This window comes from Pituophis catenifer, unplaced genomic scaffold (assembly GCF_029215685.1).
Source record: "Pituophis catenifer annectens isolate HBS135680 unplaced genomic scaffold, rPitCat1.0.hap2 SCAF_3, whole genome shotgun sequence".
In the NCBI taxonomy this organism is placed as follows: domain Eukaryota; kingdom Metazoa; phylum Chordata; class Lepidosauria; order Squamata; family Colubridae; genus Pituophis; species Pituophis catenifer.
Window position 1 is genome coordinate 114,785,597 of NW_027256883.1, and position 16,931 is coordinate 114,802,527.

The following is a 16,931-nucleotide window of genomic DNA, read 5'->3' on the forward strand; positions in this document are numbered from 1 at the left end:
TTGTGGAACACTTGGTTGGTGTTGGTTTTTCTGTATGCTTGTGTTTCTAGTTTGCCATTGTGGTCTCTGCTGATCAGTATGTCCAGGAAGGGTAGTAAGTTATTGCTTTCTTCTTCTCTGGTAAGCTGCATTCCTTTGAACATGTTGTTGATGGTTCTTTGAGTGTTCTCTAATAGATTCTTTTTTATTATGGTGAAGGTGTCATCTACATATCTGATCCATATTTTGGGTTATATTAGTGGAAGTGCTATGGCTTTTAGACGTTGCATAATGACCTCCACAATAAGTCCTGAAAACGGTGATCCCATAGGTGTGCCTTTAATTTGCTGGTAAGTTTGTCCATCAAATTGGAAATATGTGGTTAGGCAGGTTTATGGGCTGTTTCAATCTTCATGCATTTGGTTAATCAAGTGTGCTGTGGAACAATGCGGTCAGAGATTTTTGGAACAATGCGGTCATAATTGATTGTTCCTGAAGTCAAAATGGTTTAATATCCAGGAATATGAATATTGTGAGCCAATTTTTATGGTTAAATTGCATTATCCCCCCTTCCCTAAAGCCATGATTCCTCTGAGAAATTACTGAAGTAAGTTGTAAGGCAGGTTCACGAATCTTTAACTTTTTATACTTGGTAGGATCTTGAAGTTGAATTTGTGCTTTTTAGCATTAAATGCTGACTCCAAGTTGTGCATAAAGTGTGCATGTATGTCAAGTATTTTCCTTCGCAGAAAGGGGAATTTGCTAACACTATGCTGAATTTTTATTCTAATTTTCATCCTGGGTAACATATCTATGGAGATTCTCAATCATCCAGGTCATGGTTGTCCCAAATGTGCTTTTCAAAAGGCAACTGGACTTTCTTGGGGTGGGTTTTTTTTTTTTTTGTTTGTTTGTTTTTTTGCTTGAAAATGTTTTGCTTTTCATCCAAGAAACTTCCTCAGTTCTTTGGGACATCCTGGGTGACATTTCTTGACAAAAGTCCTTATTTCATCCAGGAGGGTGTATGAGAGAGAAAAACAGATAGTGGCTGATGCTTCATGTAGCAAGTCCTTTCCCCCCCAATCTTTCCCTCACTTTTCAGAATAAAAGAGATTTCTGTGGTATCTGCAATTGTTTTATTTTTTCAAATAAAGACAATACAACATTCATGAAACCACAGTGCAGTATCTCAATCATTCAGTGAAAGAACAGGAATATAGAACCACCTCCACCGGTGAGTAAATAACACATATCCAAGCCCTTAGCAAAGTTTGAATCCCAGTTTGGATTTTTAGATGAGAATGATGTCAGTTTGGATTAGAGAAGGGACTCCCTACTGTTTTGACCAGAGGAACTACAAGGCTGCTCTAACCACTTTATAGTTGGACACTGGAAGGGTCTCTAATATTTCTTAGTTATATTTTAGCTTTAGATCCGATTCATATCTGTAAAAATGCCTATTCTGAAGAACATCTCAATAAAATCAGTATTAAAAATAATCAAGGCAGTTGTAAGAAACCCCTACAATGGATTTGTATATGCAGATGCTCTTAAGAATCCCTTCGCCTGCCCCCGTTTAGAAGTTGTCTTTTTTTTTTTTAAGAATTGCTATACATAACAAGGGTAATGATCTTTTACCAATAAAGTCATAGGAGGAGGTTTTCACCACAGATGACCGAATGCCAATGGAATGGAAAGCTTTTTCAGGCACCTCATTATTACAGTTAATCAAAATAAAGGTCAAACAGAATAATCATTTCAGGATGTAGGCCCTTTTAATATACCAGAGAATGCAAAAAGGAATTTGCACTTGGCCTGAGATGCATCTCATCTAGAAATGTTGACAATGGATAAAGAACTTATTTTCAAGACTCCTACTGCAGAAAAAAACAGATACATTCATCTTCATAGGCATTGTCCATTTACCAGCATCTATGATAGCTGTTTAACCACAGCTAAGAAGTACAACTCAAATATAGTTGCGGTATTGTTCCAGAATGGTTAGATCACAAATTTTATTCAACCAAGTCATCTGGCTGGCAATTCTGAAAATGTCCAACACATCATGAGGCCATGAAGTTGGAGACGGCTGATATATAGTGTTGCTCAATTTAAATGTATCTCTTCTGTCCTTTTTCTCTCTATATCTGTGCTAAAGACTCCACAAATGAAATGGAAAACTAGTTTATATATCCATTTCTACCACATGATCCTATTTTGCTTGAACACTCAAGACTCTCAGCCAAACATAGAAAACTGTCCGATGAAAGTATTGTGTTGGTATTAAAATGAGGATGAGTAATACAATATGTATTTATAATAGCTCACTCCCATGTCACACGATCCTACAATCAGTTCTGAACATGCACTTAAAAACTAGTGGTCAAAAGCAATAGAACTTGCTAAGTCATTGTGTGAAACTTTGGTTTCCTTCCAGCTGTTTTCAGTATCTCAATCATATAAACAATTCTAAACAGGCTTACAATTATTTATTTTGCAGCTGGTTAAACAAGAGAGACAGGATATATGGTATTTTAAATGTTACTTGGGGTTCAGTCACTCTGAACTCTCTGATCTATATATGTCTCAATTGAGCTACTGATAGTTTCACACGGATATGAACAATTGTCATTAATTTAAATATAGTATAGTGCTCTAGAAAAGTACACCCTAACGAAGGAAAGTCACAAATGAACTATCCTACTGGTTATGTGTTATTTTCAACTTTCACTGAATCTAATGTTCAACAAGTGATTTGTGAAATGAACCCCTGGAATTTAAGTTTTACACCATCCATTCAACAGTGATGATACAAATTATCTCCATAAAGCAAGCAGGAAATTGTTCAGTGGAAAATCTGTCCCTTCTTTTTCCACATTCACACTATCGAATGAGCTTTAAATGGCTAAATATATGTATCAGCATGTTGATAAAACTAGTTTATGAGGTAAACTAACAATTCCGAGGGACTTATATTTGCAAAGGTGGTCTTGCCTGTCTCCCTCTTTTTTTAAAAAAATCTGTAAATGTCCCCTATAAGTATATTCTGTAAATGATATGAACGTGGCTAAAAAGGCCAACTTTCAATTGTAGGCTCTTTGTAGCAATGGTTTATCCAAAGTACCTACTTCTAAAGTGCTGTGCTTATCTAATGCCCCATCACAATAAATAACAATAAAATGACAATAATAAATATAAATAATTAAAAAATAGGGCACATTTCCCAAGATTGCATATAATGTTCAGAGATAAATAAAACAAGGTCGTCTTTCAAATGTCTTTAAAATGAAATCTGTCCAAGATGGTAGAAGATTGAGATGTATGAAGTAGCAAAGCAGATGCAGCCTTCCTCTTGAGTATAAATGCAAAACCATTTGGATGTAAAGCTCTGGAACACCAAGATGGTCACTGTACAAACATGCAGAGAATTGAAGGCCTCTGAGGCTGACATGCAATGGGCAGAAATCTCAAACTGGTGTATGTTGTGTATACAAGTTATGAGAATTGTGCTATGTACAGTTTTTGGTCTGTGTTTATAGGTGCAGAGACTAGCTTTTGAGAGTGGATGGAGGCTATCACCAGTTCAAACAGATGAATGCAGAGATCTCTCCAAAAATTGTAAACATTTTAGGAGAGAATCAAAATCCACCTTTTCCACAAATTTCTCATTCCCTTTCCTGTTGCATTTCTCTTCCTATCTGGAGACCTGAGTCTTCCTTGCATCAATTTCTTTTTCATAGGCTCTCTTGGTATTTTCAACTCGCAGCCTCTTATCTAGAGAAGGTCTACATTTAGTAGAGCTGCTGGGTGCATGGAAGCATTGGCGGTCCCGGGCATCCAGGCCAGGAAAAACCAAAGCTCTGCAATGGAAATGTTCTTAGCACCCTCCATTTGGATTCCAGCATCTCCAGTTTCATTCTGTGTCTCTGTTCCCCAACACAGTTCCAGATGATGATAAGGGATTGGCTCAGGTGTGTGCAGGTTTGCCTGTTCTGTGACTATTTGCTTGTTCAATCAGGTCTCTGTAATAAGCAGATTTCAAAAATCTGGGATAGGAGTCTTTCTCCATCAAGATGTATGTTTTTGCTTGTGCTTCTTCAAAACATGTAGAAGTGGCCCCAGCAAGGTTCCTTCTGGTTGCCTCTCGAGTTTCATGGTCGAGATTTACCTAAAGGAGAAAAAATATGGTGAATATACATCCTTGGTTATAACTTGATGAATGAGAAACAACACATACAATATAGGGTATATTGCAACACCATAACAGAAGTAGGAAATCTCTTGCATCACAAAAAAGCTTCTGAGTTATAGGTCTGGATGGAAGAATTTTCCATTTCTTTAAAAAGCGAATTCAGCAGTGAAAGACCTGCAAAGTAGATGCAGGTCAAAAGCTTCTGGAAATCGACTCTGAATAAGCAAGCAATTATGAATGAACACTGAAAATTGCTTTGCAAGGTGGGATATTCTCAAATACATGGAAGAATTTTGGCAGCAGTTCATTCTCTGAGCTTGCTGTTTAGCTCCCAAACGTTTCATTACCAGACTAAGTAACATCTTCCATGGGACTTTGGGTGACTAATTTGCATGGTACGAAATTCCATTGGTGAGGAGATAGTCAGTTCTGTCAATGATTGGCTGCTTGGATGGTCCAGTTTCTTATAGGTTCATATACTGGTTCTAAGTCAATGTGTTTGTTAGTGGAACCATCCACACTGACTTAGAAACATGTTGACTTATATGAACCCATAAGAAACTGGACCATCCAAACAACATCAGCGATGAAACTGACCACCAGTTGAATTTTGTGCCATGCAAACAGTCACGTGACCAACTGACTACAACACCACATAGGATCTATATAAGCAGAAGAAAAACTGAACAAAACACTTCACCTGAAGTCCCACTGAAGATGTTGCCTAGTCTGGTAATGAAATGTCAGGAGGGAAACAGCAAGCTCAGAGAACGAACCACTGCCAAAATCCACAACCTGAGTTACAAATATTCTCTACATGGAAGAATCTAAACTGCTCCATTCACCTGTCCTCCTTTGGGCCTGTGAGCCTTTCTCTTGCTATGCACTATCAGCAAAAGCACTTATATTCATCTTCCCCTTCCTGGGTACGGGAGCTATAGCTAGATCAGATGACAAGCACCAAACTGGAAAAGCCAATTTAGATAATCTTAGATAATTTCATGCCCTTCCCATTGTAAAGGCATTGTTGACAACACAAAGATATATCTTGAAGCTGAATCTGCATGCAGTAGATGGACCTGATTATGTGCAACATGTTACCTGAAGACAGATCAAAAGTTAAAGTAATCCTATTGTAACACAGACCCTGTAGAAAACTGCATGACTCAGCAGAAAAATTAATACCTGCTCCCAATAACTGAGCTTCCTCTTCCTATTAAGTACCTTTCTGAAGAACCCTGTTAGGGTCAGGCGAATTTTCAAAAAAAAAGTCTGCTTTGAGATTGTGTGATTGACTTTTGAATTTATAAAGTCATTTGACTCACCTCCCTGGGAGACTCATTCTGAACAAAGTCTTCAAAGATCCTGTTGGCTTTGGCCGCTAATTTTGCTTTGGAGGGGATTTTCTTATATTCTTCACAAGCTAGCCAAAACTCCAGATTTTCTTCACTAAATTCCGTTTTAAGAAACCCATGAAATGCTGCCATGCCACCTGTAAAGAAGGAGGTAGAATAACCAGTTTAGAAGTGATAGAGAGAGAAGGAAAAGAAAGACTGTCGCTAATAGATTTTTAAAATGCTAAATGTTTTGCAAATTCTAATGTCAAGGACAATACATCTTAAAGATACATGGTTGATTTCTGGATGAAGAATAATCTATTAAACCCCATTGGTGTCTTATTTGTTTTGCCTTCTATTGTAGAAAATAAACAATCTGGGTGGCAAAAATACAACATTAACAGGATCAGAATCCTCTCCCTGAGAATCTGGAGTTGTCTTACTGTTGCTAATTTTTTTAAAAAAACTGGAGAGAAGGTCACGTTTAGCATAATAACTAATTTGATTCAAATGAGAAACTGTTTGATCTAGTGCAGGGGTGTCCGGCCCGTGGGTCAGATGCATCAGGCGCTGGCCACGCCCAGTTTAGCGAAGAGGAAAAAGTCACGATACATCATGTGACAACGCTGTGAAGACGCAGGTTTGACACCCCTGGTCTAGTGGTTAAGGCACCAGGCTCGAAAGTTAAGAGACTGAGAGTTCTAGTCCCATTTTAGGCATGATACCCAGCTGGGTGTCTTTAGGCCAGTCACTCACTCTCAGCCCAACTTATCTCACAGGGTTTGTTGTTGTGGGGAAAATAGGAGGAGGAAGCCCTCTTCAGTTATTTGTAAACAGATTAAACAGACATGACTGGTTGGCAACCTTATTGAATCATGTGAAATCACACAATTGCCAGCTACTCGCAACTATACTTTTTTTTTTTTAACAAATTGTACAAGATGTGTACTCACTTCTGCTTCTCAGCAATTGATCAAAGGACTCCTTCCATCCAAGTACTTCCTCCAAAGAATATCTGGAGAAGGAATAATATTTTTAGAGTTTGTCCAAGAGATTTCAAAGAGTAATGTTGTGAGCAAAGAGTACAGGGAGCAGAGCCGCTGGGAAGTGCAGAGGTTAGGGTTTATCTTTATCTAGGCTTCATTTCTCATAATCCCCATTCAAGATTGCTCACTGCTACATATCATCTCACATATGTTATGTCATTAACAACATTTAAATGGCTTCAGCAAGTTCTTCAAAATTTCTTATCCTTCTTAGCCAATGAAGGTGTAGAGATATTATTCTGGAGGCAATATTCTAAAATAAGCAAAAAAATACTATCTGGAAATTGAGTAGCTGGGATATCTTGGATGAAAATTTATTGAAAAATCACTCTATTTTTAAATAGAATGTTATAAGTGATTGAGATAATGGGTTTTTTCATTTTTAGGTCCCCCGTTTTTACCCATTCTTCCATCATTTTCTTTTCAGGAAAAAAAAAATAGTGTTATAAGACTTGCACAAGGCAAGTCTTGTTTAGAAGCAGCCTCTCTTCAAAAACACCTCAGCCATTTAGTTGACTCAGAACAGCTCTTTGTCCTTTCATAAATGGAGAATGCAGCATAACAAACTGCGGTATCATATAAAATCTTTTCTAACACAGTTAAAAAGCATTATCTAGGGTGCCTTCCTCTCTTTGCAGTCAATTAGAAACTGAAATAACCCTAAAATTTTATTGCCCTTAAAAACCCTTGTGTTTTTGTCAACCAGATAGACTTACTTTTGTTTGGTGCTCCAGCTGAAGTTTCCAATTTTATGTCCAAACTCTGGTTTAAGAAGCAGAATTCCCAAACGTGTTTTAAACTCTTTGGCTCTGAAAAAAGAAAAGAAAAGAATTTAATTAAAAATGGATACTGAAAAACAAAGTACTGTAGTTACTAGAGGGTATCAAGACAGACAAGGATGTTCTTTCAAACTTAAGATCTAGAAGAAGCTTCTTGATTCAGGCAATTTAAGATAAGAATTTGCATGGTGAGACAGAGAGCTGTTGCATTTCTTTAGTATAATGTCACGACTTGGCTTTTCTGCTAACCTTTCTTTTTCTCCATTAGTAAATGCATTTTTAAAATCCTTTATCAATCAATCTTTAACTTGGCTATCCATATTATACTGTTGGCAGCAAGGATAAATTGAATTAATGGATTTTAATCAGCAGAATGCCATAATTAGTTTTCCTAAACTCACAGCATTTACTGCCTCAACCAGACTTAAAAATTGAAAAGGAAAACACTTTTTTTTCAAGCAGAAGTTCTTGTATATATTTTGCAATTGCAAAGTTAATTTGTAAATTAAATCCTTAAAGTTAAAAACTCTGTACTGTGTTTCTTTAATCCTGCCCCTTATTACTGAATTTATCAGACTTCTCTGCGGGGTTGAATTCGTTTTTTATTCTCCTCCCCCCCCACTTTCACCAGATATCCATTGCTTAATTCTCTGGACCATCTCCCTCAACCTCTCATCAAAGGCCACTAGTTCTATCTAAGCTACAAACTCCAAGCCTCCACTAGGCGGCAGCAAAGCAATACAAAGAACACCAACTCTGTGCTCTTAATGGTCATCTGGAGGTTTGTACCCCCAGATCTAATAGTTAGTACTACTCTTAAGTGCCTCGACCTCTAAAATGAAGTAATATGACATCTCATGACTCCAGCCTACCAGGGCATTAATTCTGTCAAGGTTTAAATTACCTTACAAGAATTCTATGTTCTAAATACCCAACTTCTTAAAAGCTGCTCACAGTGGTATGGCATGTTTATTCCAATCATAATAAATATATATATATAGTTTTTGCTTTATAAAACTACACAAGCATGTCAGTTCTGCAAAATTCTTAAGCTATTAATTATCTTCATTAATATATACCAAAAACCAAGCAATATGTGCCAAAATGTAATAATCATCAATAAACTGGTGAGCAATGAAAATGTTCGATCCTTCAAGAATGTATATAAAAATTCTAGTTATTATATCTATATTATAGCTATATCTTTAATCAACATTTTTTAATTTACCATCATTATTACACGAGGTCAAAATTTAATCTGCTGTAGAAAAGCTGAACGTATTTCTGTACACATAGACATAATTCTATGATACCCTTTTAACCTTCCTTTTTTTAGTTTATTCTTTAAATCTTTTTACATTTTTCTTGCACCTTTTTCTCTTTTCTGTTTATTAAAGCAATATTTAAACAAATTAAATGCTATTGTTTCTAATATTTATCCAGCATGTTTTAAAAACGCAGTCATTATTCCACAGATTTTAGAAAAGATGCTCTTAGCCAACAATGAATCTAGCTTATTATTACTATTCAAACTGATATGTGTATTTCTGAATTAACTTTTATAGCATTTAGGATTAATCAGCACCATACTGTTCACCAACTTGTAATTATATTTTTGTGCTGAACTCCTGAAAAATTAAACTGCCACATAATACTGAGACAAATCACAAATATTGCTAGGAACAAAACAAACGTGAGTCAGACCAAAATAATGATTTCTATAGTTTCAAAACATTACAATTGCAGGCTCACTGCTCTCTAGCTAATGTCACTTATTTTTATCACTTTTTATGAAATGCCAGCTTTTGATGGGTATGATTTCTTTAGTCAACTGTTACAGCCATAGGAGTTCTCAATCTATTTGGACCAGTGGGCTCATTTGGAATTTTAAAGTCATGTTGTAGCTTGTTCTCGGAAATACAGATTGCACTTGCTTTGATAGTTTGCCCCTTTAAAAACAAATTAAAACAAATGTAAAGAATTAAAATTTTTCGTTATGAATAATTTGTTGCCGGTAGCTTAGTGGGGCCCCACTCTTGCTCCTGGGTACCGTGCTAGGGTCCAAGATGTGTGCCATGTGGCCTTCAAGTGCAGAAGGTCAAGGGGATCTTCACGATGGTTAATAGTGTGTTGATTTCTCACTCTGGAGCATCTGCATCCCTTTTGAACTTTCTCTCTGCTTGGACTTGACTGTGAACCCACTAATAGACCTGGGCGTCCTTCATGTCTCTGTAGCTGTTGAATCTGAGACAATCAGGAATATGAAAAATCAATTAGATGTTCCCAGAGATTTAAAAGATGCGATGACGCTGACTTGCCTCGGACTGAGTCTACTTGTTAACTGCACTATTTCCTCTCAAAAGGTCACTATCAACTCATTATGGTGTGATGTGGCTGGGGCCAGGGGCAAAGGAGAGGAGAGAGGTTCTGTAAATGCTAGGAATACATAAAATCTTAAGGCTATCACTAAAATGTTATCCTGCCTTTTCCACACATAGTAGATGGCCAGCACACCAAAGCAAAAGTCAGATGTGACTGTCAATCTCTCATCACTGTCCTTTTCTGATACCTCTCCACCTGTCAAAAAACCACACTGCAGGCTCCTCAAGGCAGACCCTCAAGCTTTTTTGCTGTGGCTATATTGTTTTACCAGGACACAACTAAAGTGCCAATATCTTAATTATTATAATTATTTCCCATCCGTGCTTCTACGCTACCTCTCCCCAATTGCTATTCCTCTTCGGTGACTAAGGCAAGAATGCTTTCCTTCCCACTATTCAAAGCATCCCATATAGTAGCTGGTAAGAGTTTTCAGACTTTGAATGTTGTTTCACACTTCTCTAGCCAGGGTGGTGCTGCAGCCATTCGAAGGTCTCTCCCTGCTTGGTGCAATCACTGCGACAGTTTGGAGATGGCTGCCTGGCGCATCGCTTTCTATTCTTAGCTCACCAACCTCTGGCTGGTGTGTGGCAGGCATGCTAATGATGTGCAGTGCTATTTGCAGAGGTGTCTTTGAGAACTGCATTGCAAAGAGACGGGAGAGTTTTGTACTCGTTTCCTCCTCACAACATTTAAAAGCCCACAAACAAGCCAAATGTATGAAACAGACAGTCCAGCAGTTCTCGAGAAAAGCAAGAGAAATATAGGGCAGACCTACCTATTTCTTTTTAAGAAATCTCCTATTATCATTACCTCCCTTATCTTTCCTCAGTGCTGAACTAAATAATGCCAGTCCAGTTATTACATGAAATGGTACAATCAGGGTTTGGGATATGGACAAAGGTCATTCCTGGTCACTACATGTGGCCAAGTCAACTCCAGCCCTGACTGTTCAGCAAAGTAATAATTTGCTAAGAGCTTCAATAATTTCCCAAGCCTCTTACCTTTCCAAGCAGCTAGCAGGCAGTGCAGCTAAACCCCGGCACATGTTGAGAAAGCAGTTGGATGGCTTGCTTAAATCTGCAGAAACTGGACTGCGGAGCAGTGGAGGGCTCTGATCACAGCCTTCCTCATTAAGCTTTCAGCGCTGGAGCTTGGAAGCAGAGCTTTTATATCTTTCAGGAAGTGGGAGGGAGCATGAATCAAGCACACAGCTCCCACCCGCCTCTATACAAGAAGAATTGGAACTGTCCTTGAACAGCAGAGTCATAAGTGGAAATCATAAAGAACAAGCCGGACAAAATATGGGTGTTTCTGTTGTAGCTACTCTTGTATTCCATGATTGAAGGGTACTTACACAGAAACTGCAGTCAAGAGCTCAAGGGATGTGTTTTTCTTCTCTGAAAAGCACTTGGCTGCTGCACTAATCATCAAATAAAATACACACTTTAATAGCAAGTGCCAAACAGCCTTTGCAGTTCTTGTTCTTTTAAAAAATGTGATGACAAGAGTCTATGCATAATTTAAATAAATCAGCCTAATTTGCCAGGACAGTTGGCGCTAGCACCAATATAAGCGTTTTTCCTGGTGCAAGGAACTGATCTAAGTGGGGCAGCGGAGTGGGAGATTAAATTGGGACTAAAATAGGGCAAGGGCAAGGATACTGTGACAAGCATATCTACTTTGCCCCCAAATTAAAACCTGTTGGAAATAACTATGGGTGAACTAAGATATATATTTCTGTGTGGCCTTGGCAAAACACTTATTAGCTTCCAGTTTGGAGCAAATTGTGAACCCAGTGAAAGATAGAGACAGCCAGAGCAGTGTGAGTACAGTTGAGGGTCTTCTGTGAAGCTCCATCTCTAATATATCGTTGGGGAATGTAGTGAAACGAAAGGGAGAGTGCTGCAGCAAGCATCTCCAAAGGTTTCTTTTGATATCATCTCTTAGTAGAAGGAGAAATGCTGGATTCAAGGGTGGACACGAGAAACATCCTTGAATCAGAGTGATCTTGGTGATCAGTCACTCCAAGAAAGAATGAGATCCTGAAGCCAGGATCTCATAACCCAGCATAATTATTTGGACATTTTTAAAAATATATATATATTTACTTAACCTCCTTCATACCTTTTTACTGCCTACCTGCTCAAAGTCTGAAGGACTTTTGGGAGACACACCAGTGCTCTGAAGTCTTCATAGCTGCAGAATGGAATCGCAGCCACAGAGCAGGGAAATAAGGATTGGCCGGAGGAGATAGCAGCCTACCTGTAGCCTCCATCAAGTTCTGACATTTCCTTTAAAAATTTTTATTTATTATTATAGTATAATATGACAATACAAAACATACATTTATATATAAACTTTCTTCACAGCTATTTTGTGATGGTCGTTTTTTGTTATTCACAATTTGCCCTTATTTCTCTTTATATTATTCCATTTACTACTTGTCCCTTTCATTTTTAATTACAATATATTTCTCATCATTCACATCAGTTTTCTAATTTTTATACTTTAATAAATTCTTTCTTTGCTTTTTGGTCTTTCTGTCTTTTCCCCCTATTTTTCTTCTTCATTTTTTCTATCCTCCAGCCACTTATACCATTTATGCCAAATTATATAGTATTCCATATCCTCCTTTTCTTTAAGTTCTTTTGTTAGTTTATCCATTTTGGTACAATCCAAAATTCTGGCATTTCCAACAGCAATCAAGTCAGAAAAAAAGCCAAGGAAGGCAGCTCTGAGCAATGGGTCTGGCAGCCATCCGGGGTACCCCTTTGGAAGAGAATTTATGGGATGGGACATTTGGCTTGTTGCTAATTAATGTATTCATGTTAAATTAATATCACTTTCTGGAAGATGGGGTGGTTTTAGGTTTTACAGCTTATATTTGTAAGACAGTTTGATTTATTTATTTATTTTTTTAAAGAAGCATGCCAATGAAACTTAGAGGTACTCAACTTATAAATGCATTCAAGTGAGGTTTTGTTATTATTTTTTACCATTTTTACTGCAGGCAACATTCATAATGTACTGTAATGTACAAATTAAGAATTTGAGAGGGTTTTTTTAAAAAAAAATATGTATGAATTATTTGATTTCTGCTTTTAATCCTTCATTTTGGGAAATGCTTCTACTACTACTTAGCTAAAAGCTGAATCCTGGTAATCAAAGTGATAATCCTGTAGGTAAAATAATCACAATGTCAGCCTTCCACAAGTATTTCTAGAAAATAAGTCTTATGTGATTGAATGATCCTCTCTCCTTCCCTGCCCTATAATCACCACTCCACAAAAACACACTGCCCCAATACACAGAAAGCAACCATCAGACAGAATGAGTAAATTTTAACCAGCTTTTCTCATTGACAAACTATTTTTCTATGTAGAGAACCAGCCTGAAGTATGGGAGAGAACAAGGACATATCTCACCTTAAAGTCCAAGGCAACAAAACATTTTTGCTTCCAAAGCAGCATTCATTGGGCTGAAACTGCCCTTTCCATTAGAGATAAAACTGCTCTAGTAGCAGGACAGCTCACAACAGCAAAACCCAGTGGTAATGATGCATAGTCTCTTGGGAGCATGATGGCCAAGTGTCATGGATATATTACTGTCTGGAAGAACGGCCACAACCTTTTGGGCACCACGGAAAAAGGGTTTTCTGGGGACCAGGTGGGTGTGGTTTTGTGTGCAGCCTGCACCCTGTGAATGGAGCTTCACTTGTTTACGCAGCCAGGTTACTGGCATGCCATGGCCTGGTGCTGATCCATGGACCAGGGATTGGAGACCCCTGGTCTGGAAGATCTCTCAATCAAGGGGTGAAATCCAGCAGGTTCTGACAGGTTCTGGAGAACCGGTAGCTGAAATTTTGAGTAGTTCAGATAGCCAGCAAATATCACCTCTGGCTGGTCCCAGAGTGGGGAGGGAATGGGGATTTTGCAGTATCCTTCCCCTGGAGTGGGGTGGGAATGGAGATTTTGCAGTATCCTTCCCCTGCCATGCCCACCAAGCCACATCACGCCCACCAAGCCACGCCCACAGAACCGGTAGTAAAAAAATTTGGATTTCATCACTGCCTCAATCCCCAACTTTCTGGCTCTTAGCCAAAAATGGTAGGTGAAATTATATTTAGCTTTTAAAACCATGAGAGGTTCATTCATGATCTTCCCCCATCTTCTCTGCATGCGGGGAAAGGAAAAAATACAGAAAGCAGAGACCAAAGACACTGCTTTGATTAGCCTACTATAAACATTTAACTAAATGACATCAGAAGAGGAATTTAAACAAGAGAAAAACAAAGGCAGGAGAGAGAAATGAATAAAAAAAATATATCACGTAGGCAGAAAAAAGGATGATATTTCACAACATATTCCAAACCTCATTTAGCAATCCAGGTGCAGAATATATTGCACAGCTCTACCAATGTGCACAAGGACAATCAAAAGCTTAGCCCACCTAGAGAGGGCTGCTTATTAAGAGGATAGAAGAGTAAGAAGGGCTGCACAGCACAGATACTTCCAAAGGTTCTGCACGTGATGCCCAAATTTAATTCATTTGTGCCACAGAGCAGGCCTCCTGAGGCCCCGATTGTGAGGGCACAGAGGTGTTTCAGGAATGTGCCAATTTATTTATGCTGGAAAGAGGAGGAGACGAGAGAACCGTGTGGAATTTTCAAGCTTCTTGTCTTGCCCCAAAGCTGTGTTCTTTTTCCATCACTCAGGTCCCGACCTTCCCGAGCTGCTCTTCATCTCCACTGCTAAATCTTGTGCTTACTTCAGGGAAGGCAGGAACCCCCCACCCCCCCACTCATTTCCAAGGCAGTTCATCTGCAGGGATGATTCAGTACTTTTCTGCTTGTTGCTAAGCTTATTTACATCAGTGTTAGATAAGTCTATTCAGATGTATTCTTCACCACAATGTATTTGCATTGGAACTCTTATTAGTATGACAACAGTTGCAGACTCAATTATACTGTTGTAGTTCACGGGCAATCTGAGGCTAGAGGGCTATTTTAATTTCTTCTCCTTAACATGCAGCAGTATCATCAACATCATAAGGTCGATGATACCGCACCTAGAGTGGTTCAATTCATTTTACTTTCTCACTTTCATTATCAAAATCTACTATCTTGTGCTTACCAGGCCTGAATGGTTCTACAATTCCATTACATACTGTGGCTGGGTACTCACATCCCCCTAAGCCACTGTGTGGTTTGTGGTTGACTTAGAAAAATATACCGCTTCAATTATTCCCTATATAATATATATATAACTTCCTGCATTGATTCAGCTGGGAAACAATGGAAATCTTAGAACAAGGCAGGTTGAAAAAGCAAGAAAAAATTTTAAAGCAAGCAAGCCACACGTGACTTAATTCCTATGCACGAATGTATGTAAACCAAGACCCAATAACAATATATCAACTCAACATGGAGTACCATTCCCACCACACACAGTAATAAATCAAAAACCTAGATGAGACATTTCTCATATAAATCTAACAATCAAAAGCCAGTAACCCAACTATTACAGAAAAATAACATCCTTCACAAGCTATTCTATTACAGAGCAAAATGTTAGAATCACCACCTTATCAACAAGTAAATAACCTACTAATATCAACTTGCAAAACAATATTCGGCCTACAGGACTGTCCCACCTAAGGCAGGATATGAGGATATTGTATATAATTGTATATAATTCGTTCCAACCAATGAATTTCACTTCACTTCACTTCACTTCTCCTAAGCTCACATATTGATAATTAGTGGGGCAATGAAATGTCTTCTACTCAAAATCAAAGCTGCAGAGTGTTTGGTAGAATGAATGAAGCACTAATATAGATGTTCATAAAACGTACATGGCCAGATAGGAAATAAGTACCACACACTATGATATTAAAATTGAAGGAAAATATTAAACTTGCAAAGGAATGTCTAAGAGGAGATGAACATGTGTATTAACTAATTTGCGGGACATTATTTGAGAGGATTACATTTTAATATGCTTTGTTTCTGATAGCTTGTAATACATTTTTTAAAATTAACTTTGAATGACATGGCTTTAATGATTTTTTTTGTAGATATAAGCTATGACGAAAAGAGATTTTTTTGTATTTTTAGAGAAAATGATAAGTTACAGTGTAAAGTAAATAGAAGGACTATGAAATTGATTTTTTAAATTTAAGGTTAACACCCAGTGTATATATCGTTATTTCTGATAACTCTTAAAGTACTTTCGCTGATTAAGATTGAATGATGGGCTTTCTGGTTTGCTAATACTGTGCATAAAAGATGAGATATGGAATGAAGATATTTTTCGTTTGACATGTTTAAAAAGGTGATAAGTTACTGAAACTGCACTTGTCAGTCCTGGGAGGATTCATTTCTTTATACTGTAGGTTTTTTCCTTTTACATTTTTTTTTCTTCCCACTCCCTTTTATTCTTTACACTTTTTTCTTTTTTGTATTTTTCTTAGTTTGAACTAGTTTGATTCTATTTTTAAACGTCAATAAAAATATTTTTAAAAAAGGAAATTAAACTTCCAAGATCAAACAAGATGGCAGGGTCATCTCATTTGTTTAACTATACAATACAATCAGCAAGAAGTAAAGGCAGCTGTTGTACTTCGTCTCTCTTGGTTTAGCAGTCTCCTGCTATATCAAAATCTTGTGTTCAATTTCTGCAACATAGAGGGGAAATATATACACATTGCCTCAAAGTTCTGCCACAAGCTATACATAAACTAGCAAATACACATGAAAAGTGTTTCTGATACTGATGAGGCTCAAAAAGCAACAAAACTTGTTTGCATGCCATTCCACAAGTTGAATTATCTTGGTGGGGGAGGTTGTTCTCTTGCGTGGGAAAGAGAACAGAAGAAAATAGGAAACAATTATAGACGATCAATGTCAGAGAAAATTATCACAAGAACAAGATGCACCAGAGAAAAAGGCAGGAGAGATGAACGTGCACCCTGAAAAATAAATGTTATCACAGTTATTATGGTAGCAATTGAAGTAAATTGCTGGTTTTATACAGGCTATGACTATGCTTTAATGCAGTGCAGGAGCAGGAAATCTTCCATTGTGTTTTTTCTTTCCTTTTGCTGGTCACACTAGGTCTTATTAAATTCTCTACAGATAGCCCAATAGTTTTTTTAAAAAAAAATAGGTCATATGTGTCTAACCTGCTTATGAGAATCACATTGCTGAATTATTTCC

General features: G+C 37.7%; 1 protein-coding gene across 1 annotated transcript; it reads right to left on the reverse strand.

Moving 5' to 3' along the window:
• Positions 1 to 1,112: 1,112 nt before the first annotated feature.
• RGS16 (regulator of G protein signaling 16) lies at positions 1,113 to 10,836 on the reverse strand. The gene is made up of 5 exons (XM_070940944.1): positions 10,717 to 10,836; positions 7,271 to 7,363; positions 6,462 to 6,523; positions 5,497 to 5,663; positions 1,113 to 4,147 (listed from the first exon to the last, which is right to left on the reverse strand). Exons 1-5 carry the CDS (start codon positions 10,758 to 10,760, stop codon positions 3,947 to 3,949), a joined length of 567 nt encoding a protein of 188 aa, XP_070797045.1. The 5' UTR covers positions 10,761 to 10,836; the 3' UTR covers positions 1,113 to 3,946.
• Positions 10,837 to 16,931: the final 6,095 nt, after the last annotated feature.

Coding starts and splice junctions, on each gene's coding strand:
- RGS16 (XM_070940944.1), bottom strand. CDS start 10,760: ATGTGCCGGGGTTTAGCTGCACTGCCTGCTAGCTGCTTGGAAAG. Junction 7,364..10,716: donor CCTGCTAGCTGCTTGGAAAG/GTAAGAGGCTTG, acceptor TTCTTTTTTCAG/AGCCAAAGAGTTTAAAACAC. Junction 6,524..7,270: donor AGCTGGAGCACCAAACAAAA/GTAAGTCTATCT, acceptor TTCCTTCTCCAG/ATATTCTTTGGAGGAAGTAC.